We start from the raw sequence: 22,887 nt of genomic DNA, 5'->3' as shown, positions 1-22,887 counted from the left end.
AATGTCCTACAAACCCTACTCTTCATATAAAACAATTTATTAATTCATTCATCAATTACACGATCTCGTTTGTCACATTATTGGACGTTGTACAATTTCGGATTTGTACCACCATTACGGTTTATCCCACCGTACACGCTGAAGAGAATAAGAGGTCCAACCTCAACTATTGCATCATACAAAAACACACGAACAAGAAAGCAAACTCACCCCGTTCACTCGCTATCCTCCTTGGCGTAGATCGCTTCGTTTCTCCGCTTGAACTTTTTCATCGGCGGCTTGTCCTCCGACTCGCTCTTCTTCTCGGCTTGGGGCGGCTCATCAACGGCCACCTTCGGACTGGACAGGTTCAGCTCGTCGATGGCAAAGTTTTCCGACGCCGAGCTTTCCTTCTTGGGCGTCGGCAAGCTCAGCAGACTGCGGTTGGACGTTGAGAGGGAGGAATCGTCCAGGGTGGAGGAAAGGTCCGACGTTGAGTCCTGGCGCCATTTGGGCTTCGGGAGGACCGATGCCAGCGGGGCACGGGATAGGAAGTGGGTTGTTGGTTCGTCGTCGGAAGAGTTGGAGTCTTCCAGTGGGACTTCGTCTTCGTTGCGTTCCGGGCTGGTGGCGGACGTGTTCGGGGTTGGGCCTTGGTCGACGTAGGTTGAGGTGTTGAGCGAGTGGCCAGTCATGAGCATGGCCAGCTGGAGGGGATCGTCGAGGTTTAGTTTGTTGCAGAATTCCGTCGTTTGTGGGTTGATGAAAGCTTTCGGTTGCTCGACCAGATCGAAGTCTGTGCCTGCTGAGGGGTTGTACGGCTCGGCGATTCTGGTGAAGTTCTGTGGGATTCGAAGATCGTTCTGGAAGCGTTCCAAGATGGCGTTCTTCTCCTCTTCGGTTGGGGTGAAATTGAATCGCTCGGAACCGCCTTCCCCTGGCATGTAACCGTTGATCCCCTTGATACTTATCAAATGGTTCGTCAAGCTGAGAATGGTTAGCCACTCGAGGTCGTACTTGAGTTCTGCCTTGCCCTCCTCGGCGGTTTCAATTTCCAGCACTTGCAAGAACCTCCTCTTTGGCAAGCATTTGTCCAGCGCTAAAAACTTGGTACTTTCCCCTTCATCATGCTGAACGAGTGCCGAAAATTTGCAGTGCAAATGTGCCGCGAACCAGTACGGCGGCCGCAGCGTCATCAACAGGTCCTCGCACGGCGGACTGCCTAGCTTGTTGTCCTCGATGTCCTCCCGAAAGTGCGGCTTGAACCGCAGCAGCTGGTTCTTATTGCCAAAGTCGGTTATTCCGCGGGGCCAATCATGCGACAGCAAAATGTCCACCTTGGGCGAAAGCTGCTTCAACCGAAACACGTCCAACTGCCGGATGTGGTACACGCTTCTTTTCGTCGATTCATTAAACGGAGAAAACTCGAACCTTCCCTTCAGATAATCGTGTCCCTTGTAGATCCCCGAAATGCCCCCTATCCGGACGCCCTTCACGTTCACCACACCGGCATAGCCAAGATAGTAAATGTTTGGCGCCACCCAACCACCGTACGGCAACTCCTGCAGATAGTTGGACGCTTCGTGGTTCCCACCAATAAAAATCGTCAAAACCGGTGCCACCTTTTCGCCGCTGTAATATCTATAAAACAAAACCAAAAATTCACCCTCCATCACAAAACAACTCAACCCCCAACCAAACCTACTTGTAAAACGTGCAAATGTCCAGGTGCTTCTTCGGCACGGCCATACACTGCAGGTCCTCCAGGTTCCGCGTCGACTGGAAGTCACCGCAGCAAATCAGCAGATCAATTTGGTATCCCTCGCGCTGCTGAATCGACTCCACCAGGTCGTAGATCTTCTCCAGCTCGCCGTGGGCGCATCCTTCTACCGCTATTTTCATTCTTTTTTACCGTCTGTCTATCCAGCCCGGCGGCGCCCAAACAAACAAAAAAAAACAAAAATTGCACCAAAAACACCAAAAAGCGCGTCGCAAATTTAAAATTTTGATCCGCGCCGCGGCTTTTCTTCTCGGGAGGATGAGCGGACAAGCGACAAACCAAAACAAACTCGGCGATGAAAGCGCTTGCGTGCGTGAGATGACAGTTCGCGGAGCACTACAACGGTTGCGGTGTTTTCGGTGTGCCCAGCGGGTTTGGTTGAGAACAAGGATTATAATAATTATTTTCTACCCTTAATTTGAGTACCTGTAAATATATTCAAAGGCACGTCTTCAAATGGTAGAAGATTTTTAATGCATTTCAATAATAAACTTTACCTTGGCAAATTTGTGTTCCATTTGTCAAATTCGCCACAGCCGTAGCTGAAAAGTCCTGAAAGTCAACATTTATTTTCCCTAAAAGAGCACTCACCTAGCAAAATCTACACTTGGAAATATCTCCCCTCCCTGTAAGGGCTTATGAATTGATCGCAGTTGAAAGGTTCTCCAAATTTCTGAATTTCAAATGGACGTCGTCGTGCTATCTTGTCGCACCCGCCATTTCGACCTTCCGAGAAAAACGCGTTTTAATGTTTGACCATGAATAAACAAAAACTAGAGCACGCAATGTAAACAATAACAAACACGTTTTGTTGGCTGACCATTCTGTGCATTGTCCCGAAGTTTGGTTGAAGTTGGTTGCTGGAGTCCCGAGTTATAATTACAAATGTTTAGGGTAGTCTAACTTGTACGTGCGTCAAACGCGTTCTGAACAAAATCCCTTTGCCCAGTTGTCGCACTTACATCAATTTTCAGGGAGTGACAAGATAGCACGACAAGATTGAAACTTCTTTCATATGAAGAGCGACAACAATGCACGGAGTTTTTTTCGGTTTTTATTGAATATCTCAGGATTGGAATCGAATTTTGGAGATCTGTGAAGGTCAAAAGGTGAGGCATTGTGAGCTGCACAAAATGGCGTTCTTAATTCAATTTGGCCCAAAATACACGTGCGACAAGTTAGCACGACGGCGATGAAATGTAACATTCTGGAGCAGAACTGATAAATTTGAATAAGCACTAATGGAGCACTTCCATTCGAGCAGTTTTTGCTTTTTCTACAATGTATTTCTTATGGAGCGAACAGTCAAAAACTGCTCGACTGCGGGTGCTTCATTGCATTGAAAAAAGTCCTGAAAGTCAAGATTATTGCGAACAAAATAGTTCTGCAAGAGAGTGAGAAAAGGGAAAGCGATATTTACATAAGAAGCTAACCAGAGCGAAGAAACTACCTGCAGGAAAGTACGAGAACGGTTTTGCTGCTACTTCTGCTTTTCTCTTTGTAAAAGTTTTGCCTTAGAAAAAAGTGATTTTTGGTGCAAAAAAGTACGGGAACGCTCTGCTCTGCACATTTATGCGAAACGGAAATATATTTCGACTAAAAACAGGGCCATTCAAGCCGGGAAATCGGAAAAGTCGGGAATTCGCTAAAAATCTATCAAAATCGGGAAAAGTCAGGAATTCCAGCCACACATTCGCAATTCGCAATTTTCAGTGTAAGAACGGGCCTTGACCGATCTTATGCACTAGGTTCCCGACGAACACGCACTGCCCTTACACCTACATCTCACCCTTGCTCTGAGTCAGTACGAGCAACACGCTAGAACACGCTTTGAGTGTTCGTGCCAGGCATGCACACCTTCTTTTCCGGTTACGCATTTTAACTCGGCCGGGGGTGGTACATTAAGTAGGGTTTGATGTAAGTATAAGCGCCTAACCATCTATAGTGTGCCTATCAACTTTCATTAAAGCAAACACTGTTTTATTTTTAGTTTTAATTCAAAAACTAATTGTTATTTACTGTGTATTGTTTTCTCCTGAAATTTTCCCTATTGTTGAGTCTGTTTATCTGTTGCTATTTCATTTGTTGCGGTGTTTTGTTACAATTTTTGGTCCTAAGCATGTTATAAAAGTTTACCAAAAATACAAAAGTAATATTTGTGTTAATCCTTTAATCATTCCATAAATTGAGTAAGGGCTCAAACCTCACTTGCTTAAGAAAAAGGTGAAGTTTTAAAACAATGGACAGTGAAGGAAATATACTATGTAAAGATTCAATAGTAAAAGAAAGATAGTAATTTATGAAGTAGATAAAGAAATTAACCATAGTTAATAAATTGAGGTAACGAACAAGCTTAGATTGTATTGAGGGCAATTTACAGGGAAGATGAGAAATTATTCAAATAGATAAATAAAGAAAAGGCACATGATAAACAAAATTGACATCGCTGCCAAATTAAGGGAAAGCAGACAGTTTGTTACAGCAGCATCAATTAGTAAAATAGAGTGGAAAAGCGTTGAGAAATAAGAGAATCAAATGAGTAAAATCGAAATCAAATGGAGGATAGTAAACAGAAGCCGCGTTAGCAAATCAGTGAAACAAAATAAACAGAAGATAGGTGGTAGCTGAGAATGAAGAGAAGAGAAACCCCGTTGTGCGATGTTTCAGGTACATCCACAGCAGTTGACTCAACATACTGCGAATCAAAACAATACCGTCTACAATCACAAATTACTTCCCTTTCCCACATTGTCGCGCCCCTTTCTTCTAGCCGTCTCTACTCTGACCCTCGCTGGTCAAAGGTTTACGAGTCGTTTCCACAGGCCACCAGCTAGGTTACACCTTGTCATCATGATGACTAAACCAAGCCAACGTGGAGGTAAGAAAATAGGACACTTGCAAGGAACCAGAGCCATGCTGTTTTGTCCAAACAGCACTACGGATGTAGTTGGGCTCCTTCCGGGATGTTCCTCGCCTGGGTGTTGTCAACCGACGAGTATCATCAGTATCATGCACCCTTGGCCTGCCAGGAATTCCAGCCATACATGTTTGAAAATTATGTTTTAACTTTTGAATAATTTCGTAATATTTTGTACAATTTTCAAATCAAATTCATTCAATTCTACTTCTAAAACTTTCTTTAAATTTAAGGTTCTTTTCACTATTTCAATAAATTTGAGAATGAAAAGGTTATTTAAAACATCAAAATTCTATATTGTTCTTTTTTTTAATCCTTCAAAATAAATATTGGATACATTAAAAAAAACTGATTTTCATATTTTTTATGAATCAAATGATATTCTTAATTTTTTGTTTATCAAACAAGAGGTAATGTTGATGGAAACTGTTTCATTTGTCACATTAATTGAATATTTGAAAAAAGATTCCAACTTGAGATTAGCAATGTATGTTTTTGTAAATATTTTAAAGTAATTTCAAAATAAAAAATCAAAATGTTGCCCTTCAATTTTTTCGTGAGAATGTGTAAATTTACTTTAGATAAAACATGATTTTCAGTTATCGAAAATCTTAAGAGAATAAAATCTAATCGAAAATAATGAAAAACTTTTTTACGTTTTGAAAACATAGAAAAAAATATTTAAATTGCAATAAAATAATTCCAAGAAGTTTTGAGTTACTGCAAAATTGCTTAAAGAATTAGTCTCTTCGAACATTTCTCTTAAAACAAGTCCCACTTATCTTATCTTATCAAACTTATCTTATCAAACTGAATTTTTCATTGAAAACAAATGTATTAATCAGTTGAATACTGACAACTAGATAAATCAACATTGATACAAACGGGATCAAGAAACAGCAAAACAAAAGAGAGGGAATGATTTATTTTGGGTTTCTTGGTAAATCCCAAAATGCACTGATTTTATGGGTAAAAACCAATTTAAAATTCAAACTCATATTTGGGATTCGGGTTTGGTCATTTTATTACATCCTATGTGGTCCATATATGATTATTTTCATGAAAAGGTGGATGGATGAAATAAAACACGATATCGCCGTACGGCTTATTTATTTTTTAACTTTATATTTAAAGCATTGTATTATGTTAGGTTGCAGCTATAAATAAAATTGCTCTATATTTGTATCGCAAGCTTATGAATATTGATACGCAACTATTCTCGATGGCTAAGTTGTGCTACATAAACCATTTATTATATTTACTGATTTTCACTGGCCGTACTCTACTCCAAGGGGCTTCCGATTTCTACTTCTTTTATTGAATAACATTTGAATACAAATGCAAAGAGATGAATACGATCAACACATTTCAACCTCACAGCAGGAAAGCCTCCGCACTTTTTTTGTTTTGTTTCGTTCGTCTCGGTAAAGCAACGCACAAGCCTAAGAAATATAGTTACATTCACAAGATTTAAAAAGAAAAATAAAACGAGTATAAAATATTCCGATGTGTACAGATCGCCCGGACTACTTCTTGGTGAGACGCGGCGGCGCCTTCCGCTCGCCGTCGCTGTCGTACGTGCTCTTGAGGCCCTTTTTCGGCGTGGTGGCGGTGAGTTTTGCCGTGGTCGACGAGGAACTGGAGACGGCGCCCGCCTTCATCATCCGGTACCGGCTGATTACGCTGGCCGCTGTGCTGTGAGCTGGGAGTGTGTTGAAACGGGCAATTGAAATACTGGAAATTACGTTTTTTGAAGGTTTACTTACATCGACTGTTGGCTCGAATCAGCGGTCGTGGGCTTTTGCCTACTCGCTTCGGACTGAACTTCCGGTTTTCTTTGTTTAGCGTTAGCGTCACCTTGGAAATCACGTTGCCTTTTGTTGATGCTCGGCGGAGTACTGGAAATGATAAAGTTAATGTTAAAAATATGATTCTGAGTGATAGAAGGTCACTTCTACCTTTGTTCAAAACTTGCGGATCCACGTTGCTCTCCACGAGTACGTTTGAGAACAAGGAGTTGGCTGTACTTTGGGCTGAATCGATGCAGAAGGTGCTGTTGACGTTCTCGTCGGGTCCGTCGGAAGCGTCACTGGCATCGTTCGATGAGGTAGATGAGTTCGCAGCCTGTTGTCGCTGTTTCTTGCCACTGGATGGTTTTGACGGTCCACTGATCATCAATTTAGGTACTTTGAACTGCGCAATGGTGGTCGTTTTCTGGGCCTTGGTCGGAGTCTTTCTGGTGACTGTGGTCTTGACGCTCAAGCTTTGCGGTTTGAAATTGAGCGGTCGAAGAGCTTTTGGCTTCTTGAATTCGGCCATGTTCGCTTCATACTTGTGCTTCTTGAAGTCGTGCTCTGGTTCGCTTTCGTCATCGTCGTCCTTCAATCGCTTCACGCCACAATCCATTTCCATGTCATCCGCGCCGCCATCGTAACAGTCGGAAAGGTTGGTGATTTCTTCGATGCTCGTGTCTGTGATATTGACCTCCTTCATCAGTTCACCCTGATCGTCGTCGTCGGTGAATTTGACTCCCCGCTGGCAGTGATCCAGCTTCACCAGCCGTTCCATCTTCTCCAGCATCACATTGTCCAGCCGGCCCATGCTGCGAAGCAGCAGGTAATTTTGCTGAATTATCTCCGCGCTCAGCTGCATGATCTTCTCCCACTGGCGGTTCTCGTCAATGTAGATGATGTTGATCTTCATCATGTGGCTCTTTTTGAGGTGCGACTTGGCGGCATCGATTTCACTGGCCCTTGCCGTCATGTGGAAGCTCAAGAGCGGCGCCAGTTCCGAAGAGTTTACTTCGGAACGCAGCGCTTCCACGCTTCGGAGGGCGTCTCGGTACCGTTTGGCCCACCGGTTCATCTCTTCCTTCTGGCGTGCCACCTGCTTTCCGTACCGATCGATGGAGGCCTCCAAGCGGGCAATGTCCTAAGAAGAGCAGTTTGTTTGTGATTTAAATTTAATTCATGTTGATGAATGGAATATAACCCTCTACAACCCAACCCCGCCTTTAGACGGGCTTCGATTTTTAAATCGCCAAAAAAACATTTTTCAACCAATTTTTGACCTTTAAAAAGCATTGGATAGAAGAACTCTTAAAATTTCCGATTTTTTTTTGGGTTGGATTTGACTTTGCCAATGTTTTTCAAAATGGCATTTTTAGGGGTCAACTTTGGATGTGTTTTTTACTAACATTTCGTATATTTTAAGTAAAAAGAAGTATGCAGTAATTTTTCTAGTGTCCCAGACTATGCCTCTCACATTTTTTTTACAATTGAAATGATAATGGTGCCATTTTATAGCAGAAAATGTGAAAAACAAACAAAACATGGAAAAGTGACTGTAAAAACATGAAAAATTAAATAGGGAAGATGTAATGATAGGAGGTGGTAGAATAGGCCAAATATTACCAAAAACAAACATAAACTAAACAAGATAAACGCAAATTAAAATACTAAAAATGAAACAAGAAAAACATAAAACAGGAGAAGTAAAGCTTTTTGTAGAACAAAAGTTACTCAAAATAACCTCCTGAACACGGGAAAAATAAAAATTCTAGAAAAAAAAATTGGGCGGTGGAGGGATAATAAATTTCTTGGATTTTATGGAACATTTTTAACGAAAGTGCTTTGTATCTTTTAAATCGGCAAGTAAAAAAAAAATAATATCCAATAAACAAAATTTTCATTTTGTGTGTTTTAGAAACTGCACATAAAAAAAAAACAAAAAAATGCAATAAAGTAATCCTTAGAGTTGTTTAGAGGCATAATCAAAACTGCAAACGTAACTTTGCCGAAGACATCAAAAGGCTTATTTTGTTAAAGGAAATGCATCGCCAGAGTTTCCTCCATATAAAAAAATGCTATATTAAAAATCTCGAACAATTTTGAAATGAAAATAAATAAAATTGAATAAAATAAATATTTTCTTTACAACTGTTTAACACAGATTTCCCCTAGACAATCTATACTGTTTTCTACTACTGTGAATGAATATTTTTTAGTTCGACAAGGATAACCCAAAAAGGGGTAAATCGAGTTTAACTTGCAAATGAGTAAATTTGCTTGTCTGTACACAGAACACTCATACTCATTGGGCACCGGCGCTGCTCCCGCACCCTTCGTCAAGTTTAACGAAAGAGATTTAAATCTGACAGTTCAGTCCGTTGAGGCTGCACCGGCACCGGCCCCTCACACATCCCTGTTATGTCAGCACCGTTTGTTTTGATAACAAATTGCAGTTTTAACTCCTCAATCAAAAAATCACAAGAATGCTTCGAATAACCAACGTCCGCATTCTATCGCAAACGGTTCGGGCCGTCCTGGCCCTGACCACCGAAGCGTCCTCGACACCACGAATTGCCACCGCAGGATTGCTTTCGGCACCGACGCCAGTTCTGCAGCCCGCTCGCGGCTACGCCAAAAGCAAGGACAAAAAGAAGGAAAAGAAAGGCGCGGGGGGCGCCAAAGTGCACATCAACGAGGACCAACTGGCCGAGGTCTTCGACGTTGCGGCGCTGCGAACGCTAATGGAGCGGAATGTGGCCACCATGAAGGACGATTACATCAAGAACCTTTCGCTGCGATCGGCGACGGGCGCGATGGAAACGCTCAAAGTGACGTACGAGGGCAAGGACTACCAGCTGCAGGAACTGGGGCAGATCGTGCGCAAGAACCCCAAAACGGTGGTGGTAAACTTGGTGTCGTTTCCGCAGACGATTCCGGCCGTGCTGCAGGCGATCCAGAAGAGTGGCATGAACTTGAACCCGCAGCAGGACGGGACGACGCTGTTCGTTCCGGTGCCGAAGGTTACGCGTGAGCACCGCGAGGGGCTGGCGAAAAACGCCAAGACGTTGTTTATCAAGTGTCGGGACGCGATCAAGGACGCCCAGAACGGGCAGATTAAGAAGCTCAAGAAGCAGACGGACATTTCCGAGGATTTGAACCACCAGGTGCAGGCGCAGATCACGGCCATTGCCAACGAGTACATTAAGGAGGCGGAGAAAATGATGGAGATTAAGCAGGCCGAGTTGTTGGGGGATAAGTCGTAGTAGGGGGTTGAAGTTTAAATATAGAATCGCTACCAGGGATAATACTCTCAAAGTTTGTTGTTTGTTGTTTCGACACTCACCTCATTCAGATGCTTGCCATCCAGCGTGACGATCTTCTTGATGATTTCGGCCTGTTCCTTCAGCTTGCTGCGCAAATTAAGCACCTTTTCCTTGCTCTGCAGGTTGAAGTAGTGTTCCTGGGCCTTTTTGACGATCGCGTAGCAGTTGTCGATTCGCGAGCGCCACGTGTTGAGCAGCACTGCGTCGGGCATGCCGAATTTGCCAGCTGCCGGAGGTGACGCCACCTTGGCCTTTGCCAGCTCTTCCACCTCCTTGAGTTTGGCCTTTAGCCGGTCGATCTCGGCGGCTTGCTCGTTGACCTTTTTGACGAGGTACTCCTTGGGAACGTTCGTGGGGACGATATTTTGCCGTAGAGTCGTTCGGATCTTCTTGGCACGCGACGCGTACTTCAGCGTGTTGTAGGTGTCTTCGTAGGTGAGCGAAGATGGCGAAACGTTGGCGATCATGACCGTCTGGCAGTTTCCACCGAGACTGTCCTTCAGAATTCGTGTGAGGTTCGAGTCTCGATACGGGATGTGCTTGAGGCCGTCGGCCAGTTTGTTGATGCAATTGCCGAGCGCAAGCAAACTCTTGTTGATGTTCGCACCCTCTTTGAACCGAATGCCGATTCCCTTCGTACTGGCCGCCCGTTCACTGCCCGCCAAATCAATCATCGACAGCTTGACCGTCTTCTTCTGGCCCGTCGTCTTGTCCACCATCCGAATGTGCACCTGGAAGATCGCGTGACTGCGACTACTTTCGGCGTTCGCGTCCGTCGGATGCTGCGTTCGATTTTGATTCCCAAGCGCCAAAAGCTCCAGCAGCTCTTCCGCATTGTGAATCTGCTTCAGCACCAACCCACTAACGACCACGCCGTGAGAATCCTCCCGCAGCTTCAGCGGGCCCGTCTTGGTCAGCAGATTCATCACCAACTCGTTGTAAACCTCCAAGTACGAAATGCCAATGTCAAACTTCCTCGTCCCGCTCAGCGTCTCAATCTGCCGGAACAGTTCCCGCATCGTCAGAAACGTAATCCCCGGACACTCGTCGCTCCCGAGCATCGTAAACGTCTTGCCGGCCCCGGTAGCCCCATACACAAACACCGAACAGTTGTACCCGTCCATCACCGACGTGACCAGCGGTTGTGTGCAGCCACGGAAAATGTCCTCGTTGTTGGCCTCGGCGTCGAACACGCTGTCGTACTCCATCGCGAGCTTCTTCTTGACGCGCTTCGTAATGTCCCGGTGCGTTTGCTTCATACCGTGGAAGAAGAACTCGTCCTCGTCCTCGTCCGGGTCGAACATCAGCGTCGAACTGTCCAGGACCTGGCGTGGAGAAACGCAAGAAGTTTGAATTTAGATAGATTTTTCGCATAATTTTAACTTGATTGAATCGTTTTCGATGGGAGATAAAACATTTAGGGTAGCTGTACCTATATTGGGACTACCAAGCAGAGCGCACTTTTTTATTTGATGTATTTATACGGATGTAACAAAACGGGTCAATTTTGCGGGCATTTCAGCGCCCGAATCCCAAATATGAGCTTGATTGGTTGCGACAGGACCTGGCGCTTTGACTTTGAATTTTAAATGGAATTCAACCCGTAAGATCGGTGCGTTTTGGCTTTTACCAATTTTGCGCCCCTTAACGATTTTGGCATTTTTTCAAAAACCTCATGAGCAGGGATGGCAAATGGCAAAAAACCATCGCGAAGCCCTCGTTTGATGTACATATTACCTTCCAGTTACAGAATTCACTATAATAATGTATGAAGCAATTGTAGATTTTGTACAAACGAACAATTTTGTAGAACATTGTTTTGTTCCATAGTGAATGCTGTTGACACTAGAGCGTAAACAATGTCTAAAAATGCCACCATCGGCGTTCCTCACTCGCGATGGTGAGGGGATTTTTGTTTACGCTCTAATGTCAACAGCATTCAGTTTAGAACAAAACAATGTTCTACAAAGTTGTTCATTAGTAAAATATCTACTAGTGCTCCATACATCATAAAAGTAATTTCCTTAATGGGAAGGAAATAAATTTAAAAAGCTTTTTGGAGGCCCATCGGCAAATACCTTCCCTGCTCATGAGCTCATAGTTGGTGTACCAGGGAACAACTTTGCCGAAGAGTGCGAAAAGATTCGTCCACTATTTAAAATGTTACAGAATTAATGATCTTTTGACACTTTGTCATATTAAATCAGGTGTAGAAGTCGGTAGAGTCGCTACCCAAGTAACCATTTAGCACTAAAACAAATCATAAATTAGTTGGAAAACAGCATTCACCAGCTAATCTGTCATAAAACAGCTAAGATCTTTGCAAATTAGCTCTATTACAACTGCTCTGCTAACAGCTGGAATAGAGCTGATTTACAGCGGTCACTAGCAACACTGTCATGCTGTTTCTAAAAAAAACTGGCATCACGTTTACCATTTTGAGTGAGTGTGGGAGCGAGTGAGCGAGAAGGAGAACAAAGCAAAACACAGCTCTCGCTCACTCGTAGAAAAATCAACATGGCAAGCAAGATCAGGACTGGAAAAAGCTGCAACTGAACGCCTTTTTTTTTACTATTTTCGTAAGTATTCCAAAAAAATACAGTTTTGCGTCGTTAATAAACAAACATATATGTTTCAGGAATCAAAACCCACGTCTTGGAATTCCATCATGACATTTGTGTTGAGGAAACACCACCCATTAGAATCGTTCGGATTTGGAAGGCAGCGGACAGTGAACTAAGCGGACATTTCGTGATTACGGTGCCCCGGCAGCAGGTACGAATAGCGAGTATCAGCCGAGTGTCGTGTTTGTTAGGTTCGTGAATAACCATGTGATGCAAGGTGCGATGTAATGAATAAAATGTCTTTAAGTCCAACTCAAATTACGTTTTGCTTTCCTCTCAAAGAAATATATATTCTCTTGAAATCGAGGGGTGGAAATCTTTTACAAATGTCGAGTGTTTGGTTAGAGGATGCAACGGCAATTGAAGCTGTTCAATCACACTAGTAAAACATTTCCCAAACAGGCGTGACGACCCGGGCGCAGGAACCATCAGTTAACATCGAAGACCACTTCTGATATCTGGCATCACATCCCCAACAAAAGCAAGTTCAATCAAATAAATTGGCTTCTCCGCTCGAACAGCTGAGTCGGTAAAGTGGTAAACAAACTAAAATTAGAATTGAGAGAGAGTGTGAGAGAGCAATATTTTTGCCTCTCCCAACTTTGTTGACAATTTGCAGGGGTGGAACAGCAACAGTAGGGGCCCAGCTGGAAATCAGAAATATAAAGTCCAAACTTAGCTGCAAATCGGCTGCAAAAGCGCTTTTGATGCAGATGTCAAAACACTTTAGCATTAGCTCGCAGCTGTAAAAGCGCTTTTAGTGCTGGACAGTGATTTGTTTTAGTGCTGGATGGTTACTTGGGTAGACGGTAGTTGGATTCACAGACCAAAAGTAGTCAGTTGGAATCCAGGGAGGGATGGTAGCTTAGTTGTAAAAAGAAGTTTGGACTGCCTTACCGTTTCAAGCCTTTGGACACCTAGTTTCGAGTAGGAATCTCGCAATAAAGAACAATTTGATTTGACTTTTTTTATGAATCTCCTTTAAATCGAAATTGAAAAAATGCCCTTAAAACTACATTTGAACATCTTATTGCTGCAGGTGTTATACAATGAACTAGTTGATGCTGTTTTTTTTTTTTATGGTGTAAAAAATACACGCTCATTTTTGAAAAACTAACTTAATCCACCTATGTGGTTGGTGCCTTCCTCACTCTTTTCCAACAATGGGTGATATGTAATATGATGGGTTTGGACACAAATTTGATCCAAAAAAACACACATATCACTCAAGGGCTCATAAGTGGCATTAGAAATGGTCAGAACTCGAGACAGGGTTGCCAGATCTTTAATGTTTTGGACTCGTTGGAAAGGTCTTTCAATTACCTAACCAACGATGGGTCGGATGATGGATCCGGACAATGTTTACATAAATTTAAATGAGATCCAGCTACAAAAAAAGAACTCGAGACAGGGTTACCAGATCTTCAATGTTGTGGACTCGTTGGAAAGGTCTTTCGATTACCTAACCAACGATGGGTCGGATGATGGATCCGGACATTGTTAACATACATTTAAGTGAGATCCGGCTACAAAAAAGTACATAAATATCACTTAAGTGGTCAGAACTCGAGGCAGGGTTGCCAGATCTTTAATGTTTTGGACTTGTTGGAAAGGTCTTTCGATTACCTAACCAACGATGGGTCGGATGATGGATCCGGACATTTGTAACATACATTTAAGTGAGATCCGGCTACAAAAAAGTACATAAATATCACTTAAGTGGTCAGAACTCGAGACAGGGTTGCCAGATCTTTAATGTTTTGGACTCGTTGGAAAGGTCTTTCAATTACCTAACCAACGATGGGTCGGATGATGGATCCGGACAATGTTTACATACATTTAAATGAGATCCAGCTACAAAAAAAGAACTCGAGACAGGGTTACCAGATCTTCAATGTTGTGGACTCGTTGGAAAGGTCTTTCGATTACCTAACCAACGATGGGTCGGATGATGGATCCGGACATTGTTAACATACATTTAAGTGAGATCCGGCTACAAAAAAGTACATAAATATCACTTAAGTGGTCAGAACTCGAGGCAGGGTTGCCAGATCTTTAATGTTTTGGACTTGTTGGAAAGGTCTTTCGATTACCTAACCAACGATGGGTCGGATGATGGATCCGGACATTGTTAACATACATTTAAGTGAGATCCGGCTACAAAAAAGTACATAAATATCACTTAAGTGGTCAGAACTCGAGGCAGGGTTGCCAGATCTTTAATGTTTTGGACTCGTTGGAAAGGTCTTTCAATTACCTAACCAACGATGGGTCGGATGATGGATCCGGACAATGTTTACATACATTTAAATGAGATCCAGCTACAAAGAAAGAACTCGAGACAGGGTTACCAGATCTTCAATGTTGTGGACTCGTTGGAAAGGTCTTTCGATTACCTAACCAACGATGGGTCGGATCAAGGCTGTATATCAAAGGTACTCGTCATCTTGCTTTGCATTAGTGTGAGTGCATGACTCCGTGCCACTAAAACCAAAACAATAACAAAAGAACAATGGGCCGTGCCAGGAAAACCAAAACATAAACAATGTCAGTGTCAGTGGAGTGAGAGAGTCAGAGATAGCGAATTTGACAACCGCACTACTACACACTCAATCGCGAGTACCTTAGGTAGAAAGCCATGGGGTCGGATGATGGATCCGGACATTGTTAACATACATTTAAGTGAGATCCGGCTTCAAAAAAGTACATAAATATCACTTAAGTGGTCAGAACTCGAGGCAGGGTTGCCAGATCTTTAATGTTGTGGACTCGTTGGAAAGGTCTTTCAATTACCTAACCAACGATGGATCGGATGATGGATCCGGACATTGTTTACATACATTTAAATGAGATACGGCTACAAAAAAAGTACATAAATATCACTTAAGTGGTTATAACTCGAGACAGGGTTGCCAGATCTTCAATGTTGTAGATTCGTTGGAAAGGTCTTTCAATTACCTAACCAACGATGTGTCGGATGATGGATCCGGACATTGTTTACATACATTTAAATGAGATCCGGCTACAAAAAAAGTACATAAATATCACTTAAGTGGTTATAACTCGAGACAGGGTTGCCAGATCTTCAATGTTATAGATTCGTTGGAAAGGTCTTTCAATTACCTAACCAACGATGGGTCGGATGATGGATCCGGACATCGTTTACATACATTTAAGTGAGATCCGGCTTCAAAAAAGTACATAAATATCACATAAGTGGTTATAACTCGAGACAGGGTTGCCAGATCTTCAATGTTGTAGATTCGTTGGAAAGGTCTTTCAATTACCTAACCAACGATGGGTCGGATGATGGATCCGGACATTGTTTACATACATTTAAATGAGATCCGGCTACAAAAAAAGTACATAAATATCACTTAAGTGGTTATAACTCGAGACAGGGTTGCCAGATCTTCAATGTTGTAGATTCGTTGGAAAGGTCTTTCAATTATCTAACCAACGATGTGTCGGATGATGGATCCGGACATTGTTTACATACATTTAAATGAGATCCGGCTACAAAAAAGTACATAAATATCACTTAAGTGGTTATAACTCGAGACAGGGTTGCCAGATCTTCAAAGTTGTGGACTCGTTGGAAAGGTCTTTCAATTACCTAAATAACGATGTATAACATAATGATGTTTGGTTCAGTTTACTGCCATTTATTCATCTTCCGAAAATATGCGAAAACACATTTTTATACATAACTTTTGAACTACTTATCGAAACTTCAAACAATTCAATAGCACCGTATGGGACCCTAAACCAAGTCGAATGCGACTGGTTTGGTCAAAATCGGTTCAGCCAGTGCTGAGAAAACTGCGTGACATTATTGGTCACATACACACACACATACACACACACATACACACACACATACACACAGACATTTGTTCAGTTTTCGATTCTGAGTCGATATGTATACATCAAGGTGGGTTTTCGAGCTTTTAATAAAAAGTTCAATTTTAGAGCAGGATTATAGCCTTACCTCAGTGAGGAAGGCAAAACCTTGAACTTAAGCTGTTCGAACGAATGCATTATACAATTTTTTAATAATGTAAGCTTCTTCAAACAAACCAACAAAAATTCCACCGCAATAGCAAAACTACCACAGATCAGTCCAGCCCCAAGTGCAATCCACGCTGGCAACAGATCCTCGATCCCAAGCATATCGTCTTCGGGGAAAACAAGCTCGGTCGGGGTGTAACGTTTCTTAATGGTCCAAACTTTTGCCTGTGATTGTTTAATGTACAGATCGTGCAGTCCACTCTCCACCAGCACCTGGTGCGTATGCTCGAATATCTCCTTCAACGGGTTGCGAAAGCTCGTCATAAATGCAGCAACTCTCATGCCGAAAGTTTCGTCCAAAATTACGTACGTGGTGCGTTGCAGCTTGACATTAAAGTAGAAGATTGACAGATACAGCTCGGACACAGCTCTGCCAGCACCGTACGCGTTGATTCCGTCCATCTCGAACAAGCTCTCAGTACGATCAACCAGCGATTCTTTGAACACCCTTTCGAGTACTGGCTCAATGCCATAGGCGAACCGAATTTTCAACTTCATGCCAGCGTCCAGCAACTGCTGGAAGGTCCTGACCGTCGGAATCGAAGGTTTACTCGTCATCATCGAGATGATCTTCGTTTCGTACGCGTTTAGCACGAGAAAGAAGAATATAATCAGCGACAGCAGAATCACTTTCTCTCTGCGATTCGCTCGGTGCAGGTTGAAGCGTTCCAGTCCGCAGATCACGAGCAAGATGGGATCATTCCGGAACACTGTTGGAGCTGCCAAACTCACCAGCTCTACCGTGGCGACCACAGCCAGCAGAGTAATCCAAGCCGCGGTGGTGAAAGGAGCGAGAAACAGCTCGATGACGTTGAATTGTCGCCCAATTGGAACCAGCACGACTAGGGTTTCCGGGATGGTCGAAAATACCGTAGAGCTTTCATCGAAGGATCCAATATAGAAGGCACGGTTCACCATAATATCGATCCCGTAGTCGTCGATCCAGTTCCAGCCACTGTGCGATACCGTCGACAAGTTCCTTCTCTTGTTGACGTAATGCCATGCTGTTGTGTTCAGATATTGGGCCGTTTCTTCGATCCAACGCACGTTCACATCGAACTCCTCCAGCAACGTTTTGTTGCTCGGTTGGAACGGAGTTGTTGTTGAGTACACAACGGGTCGTTTTCCCATGTTTCGAGTGTTACTCATAAAGAGATCGTCCAAAGAAGGAAAGCTATTCCAAGCCTTCCAAATCGTTCCCTTCATAGTGTTACGTAGTATAATCTCTTCATCAAGTCCCAAAAAGGCAACTTTGCAGAAGCAAAGACCGCTCAGCTGAACGCTCCAAAAGTCAAAATACTTCTTCGCCGTTACGTCAATCAGCACCAACAGCTTGGTGTGCGGTTTAAAGTTCCCAATAATGCGTCGGATGTTTCTCGGAACATCCCCATCGCGGACGACCCCACTGTTCCCAGCATCGATCAGCACCAACGCCGGATACTGTGGGAACGCGAAGGGATCGCCACCGTACTCCCGGTCTAGCACGTACTTTACAACGTGACTAAGGTCCGGTTGCTGCACTAGTCCAGTGATTACAACGCTGCGCGACTGCTTACGATTCATGTCGATGAACACACAGTCCATGATTCTGGGTTCACGCAACGCCAGCTGGAAGATTGCCGTGGCAATGTAACTTCCCAGCTCGTTGATGTAGTGCGCAGTGGTTGCTCCCACCAGGAGCAATAACCAACCGAACAGTTTCATGGTTTGAGCACAAATGGAAGGGATGGGAGAAGAAAACCAACGAATATCGATTGAAAATCAAATTAAGAAATGGGTTGGTTCTTATCCTGATACGGGTAAAAAACTAGTGCCGATATAAATTTGATTTGATTTAGTAGAAAGATATTGAAAAAGATTAAGGGGAAAAGCATTTTCATAATTCCATGGAGCACCCATTGTTGGCAGATCAGCCATTTGACGTTCTATTACAGTGTAATAAATATTTCAATAGGAAGTAAACAAGCAAGTTTTCATCAAAAGTTTTGCAAAAGAATTGGTTTAATTAAGCATAAGCATAAGTTGCTACTCCGTTATCGACCTCCAGAAGTTACGTCAACGAGCCGTGGAAGATGAGTGGGAGCTACCTTTCCTCGCTTCGTAACTTCTCAAAGGCCCCTATAATGCTGATCAATACCGGTGCTGGCCACGACCAGTGGTAGGGTCACGGGGAAGTGGATGGGAATGTTAGTCCGATACTTGAGTGATAGAGACCGCCCAATCGACTGCTTCTCCGACAAAGTATCACATGAGTTTTGAGGGGGTTAGTAGATGGGTATGAGGTCAGGATTCACGAGTGGCAGTGATGTGACCATGAGCATTTTGATTATCGGTTGAAAATTTTAAAACTTAGGCAGCCGGCTGCGGAAAGATAAAAAATTGATTATTTAAAAAAAAATTAATCGAACGCGAGCCAACCGAGCAGTAGTGCTATGGGATGGACTTATCAGTCTATTTTTTGTTTGTAAAACTTAGATAACGCGAGCAAATTTTAAAATTAGTAAACAAAATACGTTTTACACTTCATAAAATCGATAGTTTAATGAGTTAATACTAAAACTGCCAGTTGGAATAAATTATCACTATCAACGAAAAGAAAACAGGACACCACGTAACCGATTGTAATTTTTTTTTTTTTTTTTGGGAGGGTGATCCAGCCGCACATCGTTGATGTCGAAACCTCTAAACTGGGCCCTCGTCCTGTCACGTCCGTCAGTAGTCTTGTCGTACATTACAACTAGAATCAGATCTGCCAATGAATTAGTACACTTCGACCAAATAAACACTGACGCTGTATGGATCTGACTCTAGAATAAATGCACAGTTGTGTGTTATTCATAAGTCCAAAATGTTCAATTATTCATATAAGTCCAAATATTCATTTGCGGATAACTTCCTAACTTGAATTGAATACAAGATTTAAAGCAACCTATCCGAAAGCTACTCTTATCTCAAATCCCCGACATTTTAATTATTAACCAAAAAAAACGTTTCTTTTAAAACCTGTCTGGCTTCTTTAAAAAAAAAAAAAACAAAAAAAAACAGTTGATATTTTACGTCGTGAATTGCAAAGAGACGACCATTTGTTCGTCAGAATTCCAGTAGATCCTCGATTCGCAACAATGGTCGATACAATCATAATCCGACAACCGTTAGTTCAACAGATCAACGAATTTAGTCCGATATCATTTCACTATTGATTGATCGAGACTCTATGGAAATTTTGACAAATCAGAATGGTTTTTATGCTACTTGAGTGAAAATCACCGATTCTGATAGAATTACTAAATTCACTGTTACTAATTTTGTCCCTAAATAACTAAAGGCAAAGTATAAAAAGTTGATATTTATAGTTAAAATCCTAAATTCTACAAACACTATTTTTTTTAAACCCGCATCCTAACCTGACACCCACATTAAGATAGGGAAAAATCACATATGTAGCGGTTCATTGTACAAATGTGATATTTCCACTATCAGAGAACCTCCTTGTCTCGATGACAGCTTACCGGCCATCGATTAAGCCCTGAGACTACGCCAAAGTGGGTTCTCGCAGCATGAAGTGGTGTCCATGTGTAAAAATGGAAGCTTCAGCAACATACTGAACACTTCGATTTTAATTCCACATCGAATCAAATCATACTCTTTGCCAAACAAGCATCAAACCTATGACACTCATTATGACAAAGCCCAGGGACACCACGTAACCGATTGTAATGAAATTAAAACAATAACTTAAACTAACTAAACCGGCGACGTTCCTTCCGATCAACGTTTCATTATTGGTAGATGATATAATCAGAAAGTGGTGATAACAGATTTCCAAAAAAGTGTCCACGTGGTTTATGAATGGTCCCTACACGCAACGAAAGTTAAATAATTGTTGGTAGTACATCAAGTTATTTATTTTTCATTTTGCTTAAAATACAAATATATACACACATAGATATTTTTTTACCGAATCCGGTAGTTGAAAAATCGGTAAAGTTTGGATCGGTAAACCATCTGTCAAAATGAACAAAAGTTTAACGAATTTCGGTTGTACGATGAACAATAATGAACCTTATTACCGAATTTCGGTAAGTTTTTACCGAATTCGGTAATTTTTATTTTACCGAACTGTTCAGCTGTTGAAACTTCGGTAAACTTTACCGAATTCAGTAAAAAAATATAAGTGTATAGGAAAATAATGATTCTACTTTTGGAAGATTCTTCGTTAAGAATGTGCTTCGTATATAAAATATTTGAGCAATCTAAGTTTTCAAATTTTCAATAAAAATAGGATGGGTGAATCTTAAATTCTGCAAAATTTCTTAAACATGAGCTCATATTTTTTGTCATGACTATTATACTATTATCACAGACAAACAGACGTGACTCTCCATACAAATAATTTTTGAAATTCATCGTCCTTCATCAAACCACCAAATCACGGCGACGCCAGCGCTGCCTAGTGAGTTTATGCCGAAGCGCAGCCCAAACATACCAATACAAACCCATTACTGTCATGTGTCATGTCAGTGTATGCGTGAGACAATCAAGCCGATTGTAAACATCAACAGCTGATTGAAATAATTTTGTTGCTGCTTATCGTCAGTACTCGATGAAATAAAAATAAAAATTAACACCGACGGCCGAAGATGACGGCCAAACCATGCGGCAGCATCAGCAACGACGCACCACAACCGCAACGACAGAGACCAAACCACTGGTCCTCCCCGTTGCTCCCAAAAACATCCGCGTTTCGTTTCGGAACATCCGCGGGAAGATTCCAAAAAACGCTGCCGCAAACTCTTACCTACATCAAAACAGAACAACTGTGGATGAAGATTGAGTGGCGCTCACGATCGACGCAACATCGCCAAAAGGACGACCAGCAGCAGCAATCTGAGCAGCATTCCATGAAGGATAAGCAGGTTGCTCCAAAGGAGATGACTTCACCACAGAATCTGGCTTCCTCCGCAGTATGCGGACGCCTCATCAGCAGCCTCGGCAGCGGCAGGCCTACCGGGTTAATAGTGGGGCAAAGGGTATGTCCTTGCTAGTCAGCCGCTCATCTGACCCTGGTCGAAACTGCTCCAATCTTGTCCCGCAAAGCCTGTATTGTGGATCACCGTTAAAATTCCTGAATTCTATCATATTTTGTTTTGTTTTCATTTGCTGCCACGTGCTCACGCTCAGCTTTACAACAACAAAAACACATTACACACACTGAGGAAAGATGGGCAAGCTGTCACGACAGCAGCGCCATCAGCGCCGGGTGAGTGGATGCCGAAGCTAAATTGCATTTGCAATAACAGTTTTGGCTCGGTTATTGAAGGACGATGGTTCCGAACTCGAGTGTCCCGTCTGTTTGTCTGTGCTATTATCTTAAACAATTGCTAACTTTTTCAGTAACTTTCTTGAACACAATCATTCTCAAATAACACATTGTTGCCGTAATTTAATGAGGATTTCTGTGTACTGTGTAATTTCAATGTTTTGAAAAGCGTATTTTTTTGCCGTGAAAATCACTAGCCCTTGTGGTAATGCACAAAACTGACGAACTCTAGAAATCTGTTAATGTTTTTTTGAGTTGGAGTTTTTCCATATAATTAGAAACATGATTCTAATACCTTTTTCGTTATGCGCGATAAGACAATTTTGAGAAAAAATAGCAAAAAGAGAATGATTTTCTCTTTGAAGGTAATATGGAAAATAAAAAAATACTTTGGTTGAAAGATTTAAAAAACGAAATTTGATAAATGCCGAAATAGTTATCAACACTGAATTCTTCTGATGATAAGCCAAATGTTTTAAAAAATTTAACAATATTTTCGTTTAGTTCCAACATAGGCGAACCTACCCTACTTTTTAAATCCCCCACAGAACTGTCACCTTTCACAACCGTTTTTGTGGTGCAAAAAAAAAAACTTTCACCCGTCCCCGCCCAAACACAAACTAACCTTGATGATGTTCCGCTGGTTCTGCTCCAATTCCCGCCGGTTGAAGGGCCTCACCCGGACGGCCACCCGAATGTTTTTGCTGTCACCCATGGTTTTCCTCCTCCTCTAGGCCGGATGTGTTTGATGCACGCCAAAAATCGTTCCTCCTTTTTTTCGTCCAAACGACCAAATTCCAACGCCGACTTCGATCTTCAACACTTCGCGCACTTTGCTTGATTTCCACACGAAACAATCCCCGAATCACTTCACCGACGACCGGATGAAAACATGATCGAACACGAAAGAAGCCATTTGAAACGCACGTAAAAGACGGATTAAAATCACCGAAAATAGGAACCAGCGCGGCGGCAGTTGCACTGCATTCACAACAGAATCTCACCGCTCGAAAAAAAACGGACGCGACCGACCTTCGTTAAGTTTTGTTTTTGAAGCTGCGGCGCATCCGCGGCTGTCAAAAG

General features: G+C 42.4%; 3 protein-coding genes across 3 annotated transcripts; 1 reads left to right on the top strand and 2 right to left on the bottom strand.

The window, feature by feature from the left end:
• Nucleotides 1–21: 21 nt before the first annotated feature.
• On the bottom strand, nt 22–2,048 carry LOC120429154 (lariat debranching enzyme). The gene is made up of 2 exons (XM_039594362.2): nt 1,685–2,048; nt 22–1,620 (listed from the first exon to the last, which is right to left on the bottom strand). The coding sequence occupies exons 1-2, from the start codon at nt 1,879–1,881 to the stop codon at nt 216–218; spliced, it is 1,602 nt and encodes a 533-aa protein (XP_039450296.1). The 5' UTR covers nt 1,882–2,048; the 3' UTR covers nt 22–215.
• Nucleotides 2,049–5,784: 3,736 nt separating this feature from the next.
• LOC120429149 (kinesin-like protein KIF18A) lies at nt 5,785–22,821 on the bottom strand. Its single transcript, XM_039594354.2, has 5 exons — nt 22,430–22,821; nt 9,810–11,114; nt 6,635–7,607; nt 6,443–6,574; nt 5,785–6,378 (listed from the first exon to the last, which is right to left on the bottom strand). Exons 1-5 carry the CDS (start codon nt 22,517–22,519, stop codon nt 6,203–6,205), a joined length of 2,676 nt encoding a protein of 891 aa, XP_039450288.1. The 5' UTR covers nt 22,520–22,821; the 3' UTR covers nt 5,785–6,202.
• Nucleotides 8,827–9,773, top strand: LOC120429151 (ribosome-recycling factor, mitochondrial). Its single transcript, XM_039594356.2, has one exon. The coding sequence runs from the start codon at nt 8,950–8,952 to the stop codon at nt 9,727–9,729; it is 780 nt and encodes a 259-aa protein (XP_039450290.1). The 5' UTR covers nt 8,827–8,949; the 3' UTR covers nt 9,730–9,773.
• Nucleotides 22,822–22,887: the final 66 nt, after the last annotated feature.

The sequence above is a fragment of the Culex pipiens genome, chromosome 3 (assembly GCF_016801865.2).
Source record: "Culex pipiens pallens isolate TS chromosome 3, TS_CPP_V2, whole genome shotgun sequence".
Taxonomy (NCBI): Eukaryota; Metazoa; Arthropoda; class Insecta; order Diptera; family Culicidae; genus Culex; species Culex pipiens.
This window is presented reverse-complemented; position numbering and strand designations above follow the sequence as displayed.